This window comes from Protomyctophum bolini (genome assembly GCF_963924005.1).
Source record: "Protomyctophum bolini genome assembly, chromosome: 24".
NCBI classification, from domain to species: domain Eukaryota; kingdom Metazoa; phylum Chordata; class Actinopteri; order Myctophiformes; family Myctophidae; genus Protomyctophum; species Protomyctophum bolini.
The window spans coordinates 10,839,471-10,857,031 of NC_137885.1; the positions used below are offsets into that span (position 1 = coordinate 10,839,471).

The window sequence follows — 17,561 nt, forward strand, 5'->3', positions numbered from 1 at the left end:
TTCGCTATCCGTGCACCGACTCTCTGGAATGCCTTGCCCCTAGAGATCAGGCTAGCCGAGTCTGTGCCCCGTTTTAAATCAATCCTTAAGACTCATTTTTACAAAGCTGCATTCAACCCTCTACCCATGTGATTTGTGATATTTTTATTTATTGATTTCTTCTGTTGTTGTTGTGATTTTGTGTATTATTGACAATGTATTTTATTCTATTGTGTGCCTCCTTGCTATGTTTTTATATATGTCTCTCTGTTAAAGCACTCATATTATAATTATTAAGTGGATAAACAGACTAATTTATTTAGTTGATTATAAAAATCTATTAGAATTTCTTAGTTTTGCTGATATACATGAAATAAAAAAGAAACATAATAAATCCCTTCTCAATTTTTTTTATCATCTTACAATGTAAGATGATAAAAAAAAAATTCTTGTTCATGTAAGACTTACATGAACAAGATTAAATCTGTTATTGGTTCTGATTTTTTATTTTTTAATTGCCCAGCCCAGTCATAACCAATAAACAAAATAATTGTTTATAAAGGCACGTGTCCAGCAGGTGGCATACACTGCATGTTCCTACAGTCTTTAATGTGTGTGTTAGTGTTGATTTTGACAGTAAATGTATGTTGGCAGGCCTTGATGGTGTCTTAATGACTGATTTTACACATGGTTGCATGCAGATCTACAAGCTCACAACGTGTCACTGTGAACTTGTAGATCTGCTATTCTCAGAGCACAACCATAAAGTGACTTTGTCTTTTAGTTCCACTGGATCACTTCTCCACTAGTACCTCCCTAAAATATTTGTCTAGTTTTTATTCATAGACGAAATTGTCAGTATATTAATCTAATTAATTAATTTAGTCTTAGTTTTAGTCATCATATCTTAGTTTTTGTCAGTGAAAAAAGTTATGCTTCGAGGAAATTAACATCTGTGTGTGTGTGTGTGTGTGTGTGTGTGTGTGTGTGTGTGTGTGTGTGTGTGTGTGTGTGTGTGTGTGTGTGTGTGCGTATGCGCGTGCGTGTGCTGTGTCAGAACACAGGGCTGCAGTTTGGAACGGCCAACTCCTATCTGAACCTGGAGAAGCTGGGAGAGGGCGCGTACGCCACCGTCTATAAGGGAATCAGCAGGTCAGCACCACTCACCTGTCCACTTAAACCAGGCTGATTCTACAACAATTCTAAATTGTTTATGTTTAATTTGTGCGGTCCACTCCGCCATCCATCCACACACTGAGATGAGAGGCAGAAGTGGAAAGAGTACTCAAATGTTTGATTTACTGTAAGTACAAATGGCAATAATGCAATATAGAAATAATCCGTTACAAGTAAAATTCTGGAATTCCAAATGTACCAAATGTAATTCCAGAATGTCCCATTTAAAAACTTCAAATGTCTAAAAAATCTTTTGAAAATAGCCGATCTACAAGCTCACAATGCATCACATCGCGACGCATTGTGAGCTCGTAGCTCGGCTATTTTCAAAATAATGGTCAAAATGTATAAAGGGGTTAATGTATGTTTTGCAATAATAATCTACAAAGTAACTAACGTTTTCAAATAATTGTAGTGGAGCAAAAGTACAATTATGTGACTTTGAAATGTAGTGGAGTAGAAGTACTGAAAATTGGCACTTAAATACAGACAGTACTTAAGTAAAATGTACTTACAATTACAATTCATTTAGGGTAGGCATTTATAAGCTTTTAGCTTCTGCCTACTCCTTTTGATCATCTTCATGTTTTTGGTTTTGTTTTCATACCAGCTTATGTTCATTGTCTTTACATTTTGTATCTGAAACTGAAGGAAGATCAAATAAACTAAACTAAACTAAACTTGGTTACCTTCCACCACTGATGAGAGGGAATCGGTACACAGTGGGACTCCGTCCCGTGTAGACCAGGCAGCGGTCTGGGCGTACCGTGTACCGCCAACCATTTGCCAGAGGCTGCTGCAGCGATTCCATACTGTTCTACAAGTGAAAGCAGATGTCGTGGCTCGGCCACGTCTGCCAAAATGCCTGAGTCACCTGTCAGGTCTCATTTCCATCCAGAGGGTGTATAAACGAAAGGAATACCTTTCGGCCTCAGTCTGTCCACGGCTGCCAAATGCAGCGTTTGCTGCCTGTAGTGTCGTTGCACTTAACCCATTTTGGGGCGGGAACCCCTTTTGGTGTTTTAAACATTATGTCATAATTTAGCTATTGAAAAATAGCAGATCTACGAGCTCATAGCGCGCCACGAGCTTGTAGGGCTGCTATTTATTTTTTTTATCGTGAAAATGTGCCTCAAATCTTTGAATATATATTGTTACAGAGTGAACACTTTAACTAAATTCTTTGCTTCTGAGAGGTCCCTGGAACAACATATTTTCAGATGGGGGGGGGGGCGGAGGCATATTACATATAATGACATGAAATATTGAGCACCACTGATACAGAAACATGAGGTATTTCAGAAGAAAATAATTTTCTAAATTTCGACGTCCGGCCTAAATGGGTTAAATTAACTGAAAACAAAGTGTGATGTCCGTTCCCGTGCAGCAGCCAGTGTGTCCACCGCTCAGCCATATATCGTTGCTGTCAGACAGAAACCTCCTACATCTATATTTTCTGTGTTTCTGAGGGGTTCCTATAGCTAGCCTATCCAATGCATGGCTTTTGAAATTATGTCATACGATATGGCAGCCAAGTCTATGGACTTCTAGTTCAAATGTTTGTTTAGAGCACTGGCGCGACGACGTGAGATGTCACGTGGCCAATATAAACACATCGACTTGTGAGTCTGATTTTGTTTTATACAATAACACAGTGCATTCATGTCTCGGAACGTATACTGTATAATAGTGGCAGTGACTCTGCCATGAATGAAAGTGACTCTGCCACATCATGTGCAGGCTTCTAAAAGTCTAAATGATGCTTCAAATCATTTCAACGTTATTACCAGGTGTGACTCACTTCACACGAGTGTGATTTTTTTAAATAAATTGACACCCTACTACTTGATCATACTACAGCGTCAGTCACACAAAAGCATCAACAACTCGAAATGCGACGTGAAACGACGCATGTTGAGCTGAAGACCCCAGGATAGGAAGACTAGAGGCTCTTTCATGTGTCTCTAATGGGGATCCTTTAACCATAAACATGCTACTTTTGCTGATTTTGTATTTGAATCCTGAAAAGTAACGGTTTCCACCCGACAGAGACGATAAGCAAGACAGTGAGCCCCCCACCCATCCACACACACACACACACTCACACACACACACACACACACACACACACCATTTTTGGTTATTCTGACTGAATATATGCCAAGTAAAATGCCCATGCATTCTCCCTGGAAGTCTTTATTAGTCAGTTATATAATAACAGGCTCAGATCTCATAAAACGTCTTCATTTTATAAGGTCATCCCCGCCGCGTAAAAAACAGAGCATGGAAGGATGCCTAGAAGTAAGTTCTTTCTGGCGACCGCAACATGCACGATCCGCTTGCCTTCCATATAAGGAAACGACACAAATCCCATAACAAGACCACCAATTGGCTCAGTGGAAAACACCTCGGAGGAAATGGGTTTTAATTGGATCAGGGGCCTCTCTGAAGTTTGATTCGCCAGGAGTTTGTTGGGTCGTAAAGTGGTTCATGAGGAGATGTTTAGGTTATTTTTATTTGTGTTTTTTTTTTCAATGCAGGAAGAGGAAGTGTGTGTGCGTGTGGGGGTGGGGGAACGCTTTTTTCGTGGGATCGGATTCGAGGCCAGGCCACATACAACCGCATTTGTACGTGTGCAGAGAGAGAGAGAGAGAGAGAGAGATAGAGAGAGAGAGAGAGAGGTGTTATACTCCAATGTAGAAATATTCATTTACAAGTAAAAGTCCAGAAAGTAAAAGTACTAATTATGCAGAATGTCCCATTTCAAGTTTTCAAATGTATACAAATCCTTTTGAAAATAGCAGATCTACACTCGTAGCCGCGAATCACTTCTTGTTGCCTATTTTAGATGGATAGTTGACACCAAGCAGATGTATGTTAGTTTACTTGTTCACATAATGTTAACATGTTCACATACCGTTTGCTTGACCACAAAATGCTACCAATGTTACTTAGATAGCATTAGGATACCATGTGAACTTCAAACCCATGCAGCATCTGTCCAAACATAGTTATTTTGTAGCACTTTAATTGTCTGTGTGTTTTTCATACTGTATAATATTTTGTGGGATCAGCGGGATCGACTGATCCCAGGCCAGCACACATGGGAACCACACATGTTCCTCGTCTTTCATGTTCTATAGATTTAGTTTTTCAAATATTTAGATTCTCTAAAACTGTAATTATATGCTATAGAAATATACGGAGTCTACTTGTATTACAGAATACTTTTAACGGCATACAGTAGATGACTGACGTGACGTCATAGATTGCAGTGTTGACAGATCCCAGTTCAATTATGATTATTTTGGGGGATCGTGGCCTGAGGTTTGGGAACCCTTGCACTAGGGTTCATGCAATTTACTCTCAACTTGCACAAGTTGCTCTGTTAAATGAGTCTGTTAAATGTCTGAACTGTAAATTGTAATACTCATGTCTGGCTTTCTGCTTTTTGAGTTTTATGGTTGATTCATTAAAGAACAACCGCTAAAAAAGTGTGTTCTCTCCCTCTGCTGTCTGTCTGTCTGTCTGTCTGTCTGTCTGTCTGTCACGCGCATACACACACACACACACACACACACACACACACACACACACACACAGGATAAATGGTCATCTGGTGGCTCTGAAGGTGATTCGCATGAAGACAGAGGAGGGAGTGCCCTTCACTGCAATCAGAGAAGGTGAGGCGCACACACACACACACACACACACACACACAGAAATGACCACCAGCGAGTCTCCACATTAATCCGTGTGTGTGTGCGTGCGTGCGTGTATACTGTGTTTACAGCCTCCTTGCTGAAGGGGTTGAAGCACGCCAACATCGTGCTGCTTCATGACATCATCCACACCAGAGAGTCTCTCACATTTGTTTTTGAATATGTGGTGAGTAACACGATTACGCATTATAACAAGAACACACTCATGGATTCAAGGTCTCAGTCGTCACGACTGATATTGGATGCCATAGAAGCCATTTGAAGTGGTCAAACTGGCAATATTTTCAGAAGCATTTTCCATAAAACCCTGATGGTCACAGATATTTCATAAAAGCAAAGGTTAAAGACTCAATCTGTGATTTATTCACCTGGGTGGCAGTATGTAATAGCCTGGTGAAACCACTCCCCCTGCTGGACAACATTTGCATTCTGCCAGAAAAGTGAGTCTGGAATCTCTCAGGCAGAGACGACTCCGGACCAATTCTTGACAGAGAGATATGCGGCTGTGTGGGGCCGCTAGAGGTGGGATCAACGCAATACTTACTGTATGACATATTGAAGCGCTGCCACAGCGCAAATGTAAACTCAACCTAACAGGAGTGGAGTTGCTGCTGCCCAAATAAGTTTAAAACTATTCATTAAAACAATATAGATTGATTTTCTCACTGAGACATTTACATTTTGTTTTTTGCAGGCTAATTACTGTCATATAGCTTACTCAAATGTTGCTTTTAGCAAGGCACAAGTACGGTGCGTGCCAAGTGCACAGCAGTGTTGTTTTCGTCGACTAAAACTAAGACGAAAAATGTTCGTCGACTACCTTTTCCACTGAAGAAAACTAAATGGAAACTAAATTAAAACTATGCTATGGTGACTAAAACTAAGACTAAATATACTGACAATTTCGTCAACAAATAAAAACTAGACTAAAATGTTAGGAAGGGACTATGGACAACAGATCCAGTATAAGTCATTTTACACTTGGTTGTGTAAAATAAGTGTAAAATAAGTCATTATGACGGCAACAAGGCCCGCAAAAATACATTTTAGTCGACTAAATCACCTGTAGTCGACTAAAACTAATACATTCCAGGTGACTAAAATGTGACTAAGACTAAGTGAAAACTATTCAGGAGACTATGACTAAAACTAAAATAGAAATGTGCTGCCAAAAACAACACTGGTGCACAGCGATGATTTGCAGTCACACCGACACCCATTATTTTGCATAGTGCTGGTAATAGTGGGCTCACGTCCCAGTGCAATGGAAACACTAACAGCCCAAATTAAATCCTTAATAGACAGACATCATCAGAAAGTGTGCCTTGAGAGAGCACACTGTACACAAAGCCCTTTGAAAAGCTGAATTATGCTCCCTTTGGTTACTTTATGAAAGTGTCATTTCACTTTGTGGTCTCTGATCATCTTTACACATACCCAGCTGGGTGAGCCACGGCTTAAAAATAATATATGTATTTGTCGGCATTCGTAAAGAGCACGAATACAGTCAGTGAAGTAGTTAGACACTAGACAGGTATTTGAGGTATTTGAGTTACAAATGGATTAACCCCTGTGTTAACCCTAAGCAGCAGGTAGAGCAGGCCACTGAACCCTTAATTACCAGATCTTTGCATGGTTTCCTTCCTTCCTACTGTATGTGAATGTTTGTGTGAGCACTATATAAATGCACCATTTATTTACCATGTCATCGATCATAACGACAATATGAATGAATGAATGAATTAAATGTGTATTTTCGTGTCATGCCACTTTGGCCCATCCCATATGGGATTATATGACACATTTCACAGAGTACATTGAATACAACTGACACTAGTACACTACAGTCCTTCCTGTTCATACATATTTGTACATTATTCGAACAAAAAAAGAAAACAAAACGAAAATAAACATAACAAGGCCATTTCACATGTACCGTAATTTCCGGACTATAAGCCGCTACTTTTTCCCATGCTTTGAAGTTTGAACCCTGCGGCCTATACAACGGTGCGGCTAATGTATGGATTTTTACAGCTAACGGCCACTAGGGGGCCTTTTAAATCTATCTCTATGGCTTATAGTCCAGTGCAGCTTGTATATGTACACATTTGTTTTTTTCCCTAAATTTAGCTGGTGCGGCTTATATTCAGGTGCGCTTTATAGTCCGGAAATTACGGCATATGGCCCTCCTCCTCATTGACCAGGCCTTTTCAAGGAATGAGGCAAATGAAAAGGTGTACTTTTGAAACAGGCGCTTCAGTCTCTCGAAGTCCTCCAACCATACAAATTCATGGTTTGGGTCTATCTTATTAAAAAGTCCATAGACCATAACAATGACATACTGTATTGTACATGTATGTAACCTGCTCTATCACAGTCAGTCAGATGGTGCTCAAAACAAAGACCTCATTCTTAACTGCTTTTATTAATGGCGATACTATACATTTCTTTCCTCAAATCTCACTGCTCAGTGTGATAAATCCCACTATATATTACTAAGGTCTGTCATGGTGTGTATCGACTGACACCGAGCACAGTCTGCAGAGTTTGATATGCACTGGACCAGGTTCAAATCCAGAGCAGCTCATGAGGTTTGCATTTAACTGCCGTTAAGTTGGAGTTGGAGCCTCCCCACCATGTACACTGCAAAAGCCTGAGTGATTAATTCAACTCGGGGTCAAGTTGGTACCATTTGCAGACTCAAGGTTACAAATGGATACTTTACCCTTTGTTTGATAAAATATTTAAGTTATTACTACATTCTGCGTATTCATTGCTGTACAGTGTTTGTCCAATAGCGGGGTCTCTCCAGCTTTTTCACAAATTACATTTTCAGGTGGGTTACAAGAGTGTACAAGTGTTCCAGTTTCAACTTTGTCTGCTCATTTCTCTGTTGGTATCCCAACCTGAAAATTCCTTTTCTGTTCACTAAAGAGCTGGAGAGACACACTATAGCACGAGTACTATCAAAATATAAAGCTACGGTAATTGGCACGTATTATAACAAAAACAACATCCCGTACCCTACCTCTAACAATGAGAATTTTACTCTGCACTACTGACACGTCTTATGTATCTGGAAAACCACGTCAATTAGCGGTAAACAATTGTAATAGTTTTCATGCTTTGTGTGTTCAAAAGTAGAGATCTACAATGTGAACATGTGACTCCTACTGTCACAGAACAGACACACCCTTACAACTGTATCATCACTGTAGCTTACCGCCTTGACCTGTTTAATCCAGGAAAGCATCTGTCATTTTACATTTTAGCTATATATTTGGCACATTGGTTCTCAAAGTGGGGTCCTTAGGGGGGGTTCCATCGCAGATCTACACGTTGTAGATCTGCTATTTTTTTAAATGGTGAACATTGGTGCACCTCTTTGACTTTACGGTATATATATATATATATATATATATATATTGTTTTAACAATCGTTGCTTCTGGGGGGTCCCTGGACCAAAATATTTTTAGATGGAGGGTCGGCAGCCAAATAGGCTACATATAATTTGGGGGGTCTTTGACATGAAAATGTTTGAGCACCACTGATATAGTCAAATAATTCAGAAGAATGATCATTTTCTTTTTAAAGAATTGGCCTCAGGTCCTAATTGTTTAACAAGAAATGTCGGCCATCTTGGCTCTAGAAGGCGCTGTGGTGGCGGGAGACCTTCTGATTGCACAAATGGTACTATTTAACGGATCGTAAGTAAAATAATGACTCTGGCAGGGAGGATAATGGCGGTTTAACTCGAGGGGATGTCTAATTGTCTCCTCCTAAGCGCATATATAACATGTTGTAAATGCCTCCCCCTTCTGTCTGTCTCTCTCTCTCTCTCTCTGCCTGCAGCAAACAGACCTGGCTCAGTACATGATCCAACACCCAGGGGGCCTGCATTCATACAACACCAGGGTACGTCTGTCTGTCTGTCTGTCTGTCTGTCTGTCTGTCTGTCTGTCTGTCTGTCTGTCTGTCTGTCTGTCTGTCTGTCTGTCTGTCTGTCTGTCTGTCTGTGTCTGAGTGTCTGTAGCTCATGCATGAAACGGGTTCAGGTGAAATATTAACAACACCTCGTCACTGTGGGGCAGAAACCTCTTATCTCCATTTTTGACGGGTTTTTTTGTGTTTCGTTTTTTGTTTTGTTTTTGTAATTTAACGCCCTGGCCCCTACTTGATCACATACCACAGCATCACACAAAAGCAGCAAAAGTTGCAGGTCCGCAAGTTCGAAGCATGTTGCGAGGCGACACGCATTGAGCTTGTAGATCTGCTACTTTTGCTCATTTAATTCCTGTAAAGTAACAGTTTTGGACCGGTTTTGAATCCTGAAAAACTGCATGTAGGTGACAGGTGGAAACCATGTCCAAAACCGTTCATGTTTTATTACTATTAAAAGAATATATATATATATACGAAATACTGCACATAGCTGATCTACAAGCTCACGTCGCACCGCAACACATTGTGAGATTGTAGGTCGGATATTTTTACTACTTGACACGCTTGTAATCCTTGTATGATGAATTAGGGCATTAAATGTCGGAAAAAACATAAAAAGTGGAAATTTCAAGATATGATGTTTCTGATCGACAGCAACGTTATATAGAATACATCAAGGTACTTCGTTGACCTACTACTGGCAGCATGCACAAGAGATTTGGTGCTGATCAGTCCAACGATTTTAAAGATCAGCCTCCGGACAGCAAGCAAACACACACACACACACACACACCGACAGACACAAACAGACCCTGGTCTAGACGGCTCGGCCCACACTGAGCCACGCAGTAAAAACACATTTCAGACACTCCTCAGGGCGCCATTATTTACGTTAATTATGTATCATTGCTCCCGTGCAATTAACCACATAAACCCCACACTGTGTCTAGCAGAGTCCCTCAGGGCTCTATACTGGGGTCTTTTTCTGTTTTCGCTCTACCTTAAATATCTTTGTAGAAAATTGCTGATCCACAAGCTCACAACGTGTTTTGCGACGCAATGTGTCGTGTCGTGTTGAATGATTGATGTACAATGTGCACAGAACAAAGCAATGTACACAGGACAACGTGAAAAGGATAACACAAAAGGCCAAAAGCCTTATTTCCAACGTGGACTCTCTTGTCCTCTCCTTCTGTCCCTCACAACGTCTCTCAAGTACATTTTTGATTCTGGACTTTTACTTGTAAATGAATATTTCTACATTGCAGTATAACACCAGTCTCTCTCTCTCTCTCTTTCAAATGTGTCTTGAGACAAAGACCAGCTGCCCACAATACAATACAATGCAATTTTCCAATTCAATTCAAAGGGCTTTATTGGCATGAGAAAACATACGTTTACATTGCCAAAGCAATTGCAATACAATTGATTGCAACGCAACACAGTACAGTGAAATGGAATGCAATGCAATACAACACAAAACCAATAAGACACCTCATTCACATTCATCGCGGCCTGCCCTACAACATAATTGGACTTTGCACATTGCACACAGCAAATTGCACTTTGGGTATATTATTATCTATCTGTGGGGTTTCTTTCATTTGATGTTGATTTATTGTTGGTTATGCCTGTGGGGCTCTAAACGTAATTCCGTTGCTTTTGTGTCAAAACAATGACAAAAAAGTACTTAATGATAGCGTAGGTATCTTATAATATATCACCATAATATATAAATCACCTCAGCCAATGTGCCGGGTGCACCACCATCTCTCTCTCTCTCTCTCTCTCTCTCGCACATTAGGGCTTGGTCATACAAACATTTTTATTTTACTTGAGTCCATGCTCTCTCTCTCTCTCTCTCTCTCTCTCTCTCTCTCTCTCTCTCTCTCTCTCTCTCTCTCTGTGCAGATCTTCATGTTCCAGCTGCTCCGAGGCCTCTCGTACATCCACAGTCACAGGATCCTCCACAGAGACCTGAAGCCCCAGAACCTGCTCATCAGCTACCTGGGAGAGCTCAAACTGGCCGACTTTGGTGAGGCCATAACGTCCCTGTGACTCCCACAGCCTAGATCAGTGCTTCCCAAACTTTTTAGCCTGACGTGACCCGAAAGAGAAATTTGATGTCTCCCCTGCGACCCAAACTAGTGAAAAGATCCGATATACAAGCTCACAACACGGCGCAAAGCGCCACGTTGTGAGCTTGTAGATCAGCCTAGATGATAATGTGTTCGTCAAGGTGGTCCTAGATTAAATATAATACATTAATAATACAGTAAAAGTAGGTGTGTAACATGGCACAATTCACTATAATAGAACAGAACTGAGGAGAGGAGAGCATATAAAAAGACAATACCACCAGACCTTTCAGTCCAGGTGTGTTTGTGGGTCACATGAGCAAGGTTGCTGCTCACCCGCAGGTGGCAGCCATCTCTGTATTTCATGTTTGGAATCGCTCCAAGTTTCTAAGGACGCTTGCTAAGGCCTCGCCAGCACTGCTTCTGTTTCTCCATAACCATTAGCTGTATTAGCCGCGGCCTTTGCATGCTCTTTTCTTTGAAACTACGGCGCTGTTTTGAACAAATCGTCGATGTTCGGAGGTCATTTGTGATTATCGTGATTGGAACATTGCCAGCATTTTCTAGAGCAAGGATTGGCCTCATTTTAGCTCGGTAATACTACTAAGATGGAACCCAAAACCGGACATGCATCATAGTGGAATTGATTCTCATCACGTGGCACCCAAGCACCTCCACTTTCGGCCACCAGGTGGCACTCAATGTATTCATGTAGTTGGTAAACAGTGCTTTGAAAACGTGTGTTTTGAGTATCTGTGTTTGTCTGAAGGATGTTTCACTATCTTTTCGGGGGATCAAATATCCCAGCGAGGATAGTAAAAATCACACGTGTGAGGGGTGACCACACAGCGTCTTATGTCGTCATTTAGTGCCCTAGACAAGCAATAAGTCCATAGACTTGGCTGGCAAATGAATTACGTCATAAGTGCTCTAAACAAACATTAAAGTCCTTAGACTTGGCTGCCATATACTAAGGGGGCTAGAGCCCTTCAAAAACACAAGAAAAGTAAACCCTTGTGGGGACGTCATTCTGGTCCCCATGAGGAAAAGGGTCATTTTGGGATTAGAAAGATTGGTAGGCAACCTGACAGCCAAATGATTAGGGTGCATATTACCACATGGGCTCTAATGCATGACAGCGAGTCCCTAGTTCAATTCCTGTCTGGTCAGATTGTGATTTGTTGTCACTCTCTCCATATTTCATGTTTCTCTCTACACTATCTGCCAAAAAAATAACTTTAGGGTTTAGGGTTTTAGGTTACGTTGTAGTGAGGGATCGGGGTTTTGAGGTTAAGGTTATGTTGGTGGTTTAGGTTAGCGTTGAGCTTGGGCTGGGCCGGCAGTTAAAAAATAGCACTTTTTAATGTGTACATACATTTCACGTTTGTCCACACACACACACACACACACACACACAGGGCTGGCCCGCTCCAAGTCCATTCCCTGCCAGACCTACTCATCTGAGGTGGTGACCCTGTGGTACCGACCCCCCGACGTTCTGCTGGGCTCCACGGACTATTCCACAGCACTGGACATATGGTCAGTTTGATCCATTGATTGAAAATGTTATTAACAGTTTGTCGAATGGATACAGTTCAACGAAAGTACAGGTTAATACAACAGGATAAATCCAGTAAAAGCAATAAGGCTTGTTTACATAAGGGTCCTCCATTTTCAATTCATCACGGTATCACCTCGTCCTATATCCACTGTTGGATTTTGATAGACAATTTTGATATGGTTTTAGTCGTAGTCTTTTTGAATAAAGACATAAAAAACATATGTACATTAATTCAAAGCTTCATGTGTTGTAAGTCACTTTTTGGTGTGAGCTACTCCTTTAAGCACAACCCCTACAACTGATTGTGTATATATGAATGATGTGTTTGTATAGTGACTGACAGTACGCATTTCTCCTAATCCATCAGTCTATCAATTACATAAAAAAATGATAGACTAAGGGAAAAAATCATATGGTGCGGGGATCAAACTTAACCACTTAAGCCTCAATATATTTTGTTGACCGAGTGAGGTCCCCCAAGGATCTGTACTTCACCCCCTCCTTCTTTTCTGTCCAAACCAAATCTCTTTGACGTTGCGGCGTGTTATGAACTCGGCTATTTTCGGACGAGTGTTCGCCCATTTTGACGTGCCCAGAAAACGGACGCTAGGGTTCCATGTTTTTAATCTGTCACGCATGCCGTCTCGATTCAAACATCCAATCAGTGATGGAAGAAGAGCCCACATGTTTTACTTAAAGTGAAATCATACTACACTTTGTTACAGGTAGAAGTTCCGCATTCAAAAGGTACTTGATTAAAAGTAGAAGTATCAGCATCAAAATGTACTTAAAATACCAAAAAGAACTCATTGTGCAGAATGTTTGAACAAGTTCAAAATGTATTAAAACATTGCAGGGAGCTTGTAGATCAGATATATATGTAGGCCTATAGGTACGGCTGGTTGAGTGTTTTGTTTTTCACAATATACAAAGTAAATTGTAACTAACTTTTCATATAATTGTAGTGGAGTAAAAGTACAATATTTTCCTCTGAGATGTAGTATGTTAGAAGTAAAAGTATTGTACATACTGAAGAAAGTAAGTACAGTACTTTAATAGATATATGCACTTTACTTTACACCACTGCATCCAATATCGAGTATAATCGAATCAGACGCAGTTATTGATTGTAGCTTTTGAAGCACACATTTTCCACTGCAGCCTTGATTCGCTGATTATATGTTAATTATATGTCACAGCAGACTTCGCAGAAATCTAGCAATAACACAACCTTAAACCATATTCAAATTACCAACAAGTTGACCCAGATTTCCTACAGTGAAAAAAAGGACTGTGCAAAAAGACATGACTGTCGCTGTCGAGCAGAAACCTCTCATCTCCATATTCTAACTGTTTTGTGTTTTTACGTAAACTAACTTGATCACACTACAGCCTCACATGAAAAGCATGAAACGTGTCCTCACGCCACCTTTCGAGCTTGTAGGTCTGCTACTTTTTGTGTTTTTGAATTCGAATCCTGACAAGTAAAAGTTTGGACACAATGAGGTTTCCACCCGACAGCAATGATACGTTGCACGTTCATGACAAAGGTGAAGCCGGAATTAAGCGGTTTGTAATAATAGATAGTATATGTAGTGGGGGTCCCTGCTTCATCGCTCTCTTACTCTTAGCTAAGGGTTCCTTGGCCTGGAAAACGTTGAAAACACCCTGCAGGGTGGGAAAATGTATCCCTTTAATATTGCTTGTTTCCACTTCACCTTTTAAATCAGTCACTTGGTACTTTGCGGTGTTCACTCTTCAATTGGTCACCATGTGCATGCAGGCAGTGCAGTGCATGGGGTATACCCTACGCCAGGGTTTCTTACACACTTTGATAATATTTGGGATTCATCACTTCAGTTTGATTACCCTCTTTCGTCTTTACTTAGTAAAACAGACTTGATTATCACTGTACTTTGTGCATTATTATTATTATTATTTACCTAAATCAAATCTCTTCACCAAAAATCTATGTGGGTGAATATTCCATCCAGAATTGGGATGCTGGGGTACAAGTGGTTAAACAAAGTTTAATAAAGTTACTTACTCTGTCCTAATCTCTCGCGTTCACCTCGTGACATACTTTATCTGTACATAAAGATTTACATATTTAGATTTACATTTACATTGCGCAATATCAATGTCATGATAAATGTATGAAGTAACAATATAATTCAGGAATGCCGCGAATGAAAATGTTATTTGCAGGCGTGACCAGCTGAGACAAAAAGGTTTGAGAACCACTGCCCTATACTGAAACTGTATATCATAGCAACGTAACGGGGAGATCAGACATGACTTTTAGGACAACTAAATAGCTTTTAATTCACTAAGTGTTGGTGTGTGTTTGCCAGCACACTGAGCACAGTGTTGGCTGGCTGGCTGCAAGGGACGGGGCAGTTGCGTGTGGAGAGAAAGTTAGCCTCTTGGCTTCTTTCTCCCAATATCATCTTTCTGAGCCAGAGAAAGAAAATAAGGAAAAAAGATAAAAAAGATATTTGGATTTTGGAAGTTAAGTACCTCAGGAGGTTTTCTTTTGTTAAGTATTTTCCCAAAAAGCTGCGGAGAGATTCATTAACGCAATGAAACCGGGAAAGCATTCTGCATGTGTCATTGTAGATTTTAACCACATATCTTTTACTTTGGCTATTCAAAAATAGTAGATATACAAGTTCACAGTGTGTCACTTCGTGCCATGATATGATCTTGTAGATCTGCTATTTTTGAATAGCCAAAGTTAGATGTGGGTCCGTGACCAAAATCATTTTAGGGGTACTTGACCTTGATTTAGAAGATTTAAAAGAAATCTGCCTGCCCTCGGGTCTTAATGGTTTAATTGGAGGGAGTAAAACAATATTTTTGTGTCCTAATGATGTTTGGACAGATTTTTCTCTGGTCTTTCCAGATAGCGGATAATATTTATTAGAACCACATGTTGTCAAATGGCTGTGATGTAAAACAGGGAAAATAATCATCACGTATTTGTGTGTTTGAGAAAGGCTATTTGTAGCTACAGTACCATCCCCTTAAAGCAGGGGCTCTCAAAGTGTGTGTGTGTGTGTGTGTGTGTGTGTGTGTGTGTGTGTGTGTGTGTGTGTGTGTGTGTGTGTGTGTGTGTGTGTGTGTGTGTGTGTGTGTGTGTGTGTGTGTGTGTGTGTGTGTGTGTGTGTGTGTGTGTGTGTGTGTGTGTGTGTGTGTGTGTGTGGAATTATAAGGCATTACTGTGTCAAAAGGACTCAACACACATAGTATAACGTATAGTATAACAAATGATCCAACAATATTGATCTGTGGTCATGGAACGGAGTCAAACTAAATGTAATGCCACAGCTCTTACAATCCCAAGTGCTTGTCAGGGTGGGGGGGGTCCCACCCTGACAATATGAATAATGATTATGTTGGGGAGTCGCAGCCTGAAAGGGTTGAGAGACACTGCCTTAAACATCTCTTTTCAAGCTTGACCCACTTACTCCGATCAAATAACCTGACAGAAGAATACACTGGTTGTAGAGATCTGTGACATTCAAAGGGCCAAAAGGAAACGCTTCATCGTTGTTGACGCAGATTAATAATTAGTCCATGGAAACCTGTTATGAATTATGTTTGATCAACAGAAACGTTTGAAATAATTTCACGTTGGCTAGTGGGGTAAGTTTAGCCCCTAAAAGTCATGTTCCTATACATCAACGCTGGACACAAAAAAGAATGCTAAGGAATTGAAAGTGTCAGAGGTCACGACGGCGCAATGCGTTGCGCGTTGTGAGCTTGTCGATGGGGCTATTTTCAACAAAGATATACTAGTGTAGAGCCCTGAGGGACTCCGGTCAACAACGTATGGGTTTCAATGTAGGGACATTCTACTGTTGGACTGATGTTAGGTTCTTGGTTTATTTCTGATAGACCTAGAATACTTCTATGCATTTGATGTATTGTGTTTGGTTTTTTTGCTTATTGTAAATTGCTCTGGATTAAGAGCGCCTGCTAAGTGCCTAAATTGTACATTGTCTTGTTTTGTTTTTCATAGGGGAGCTGGGTGTATTTTCGTTGAGATGCTGCACGGAGCGCCGGCGTTCCCAGGTGTGGCTGACGTCTTTGAACAGCTCCAGAAGATCTGGGCAGTGAGTATATAGAGGCCGCTCAGTTACCATGACGATACAGCAGCATAATACACTTCATAGGCAGCGAAACGCAGTGTCAATTAGGTTAATACATACTTGTTATAATTATATATTTGTTTAATTTCATTGCCTTTCAAATGCCTTTAATTATAGTTATCTTAACTTTATGAACTAAATACAAATTCATCGGACATAAAAAAAGGACAATAACATTTTAATAATTACAGAAGTAATTAAAGCGGGTCATGTTTACTTGGAATTGTAACAAATTATATCGATAACAGTATTCCGATATTTACACATTAAGTGAACTAATCTATTTCACCTGCAGGTTATTGGAGTTCCCACTGAGGAGAGTTGGCCAGGAGTGAGTGAACTACCCAACTACAAACCAGGTCTGTCTGTCAAACTATTGGCTTAGGAATACGTCAAAAATGTAATCTCCATGAGTTCAATTAAGGCTTCATGGGGTGTGTAATTCAGTGGTTCCTAAAGTGGGGTTTTAGTCATTAGTCATTTAGTCATTATACAAATCAGTTCATGGTCACACTCAGTTCATGGTCACACACATCATCCAGACAAGGTTGGCTAGTCAGGTGACAGATATTCAGGTTCAATCGGGGGCACGAGTGTAAGGCGGTCAACATGAGACAGAAAATTTACTGAATTTGGAGATTGAGCCACGCAATGTGTAATTTTTTTTTCTTCCAATTTTAAAAAGTATAGTATATCAGATATGAGATATCCAACGGGAATGTGAGGGTATGTTTTTTTCCCCAATTCATAAGAATAAGTCACAAAAGCGACAAGGTCAGATTGATATTCAGGCGGGGGGGTGGTTACAGGAAGGACGCCAAATAGGGAAATAACAGGGGATGGATCAATGGGCAACTGTAAGACATCTGAAATAGTATCAAATATAGCTGACCAATAAGACTGTAAGGCTGGACAGGTCCAAAACATATGAAGAAGATTAGCTGGAGC

General features: G+C 40.5%; 1 protein-coding gene across 1 annotated transcript in view; it reads left to right on the top strand.

Moving 5' to 3' along the window:
- cdk15 (cyclin-dependent kinase 15) overlaps window positions 1-17,561 on the top strand; it is a gene marked incomplete at its 3' end in the record, with an annotated part of 70,041 nt that overhangs the window by 21,692 nt on the left and 30,788 nt on the right. Inside the window, exons 4-11 of the mRNA XM_080758876.1 lie at window positions 1,037-1,131; window positions 4,759-4,838; window positions 4,949-5,043; window positions 8,731-8,793; window positions 10,732-10,855; window positions 12,317-12,437; window positions 16,484-16,577; window positions 16,909-16,972. Coding sequence (XP_080615002.1) covers window positions 1,037-1,131; window positions 4,759-4,838; window positions 4,949-5,043; window positions 8,731-8,793; window positions 10,732-10,855; window positions 12,317-12,437; window positions 16,484-16,577; window positions 16,909-16,972 — 736 coding nt within the window. The remainder of the gene's footprint in view (window positions 1-1,036; window positions 1,132-4,758; window positions 4,839-4,948; window positions 5,044-8,730; window positions 8,794-10,731; window positions 10,856-12,316; window positions 12,438-16,483; window positions 16,578-16,908; window positions 16,973-17,561) is intronic.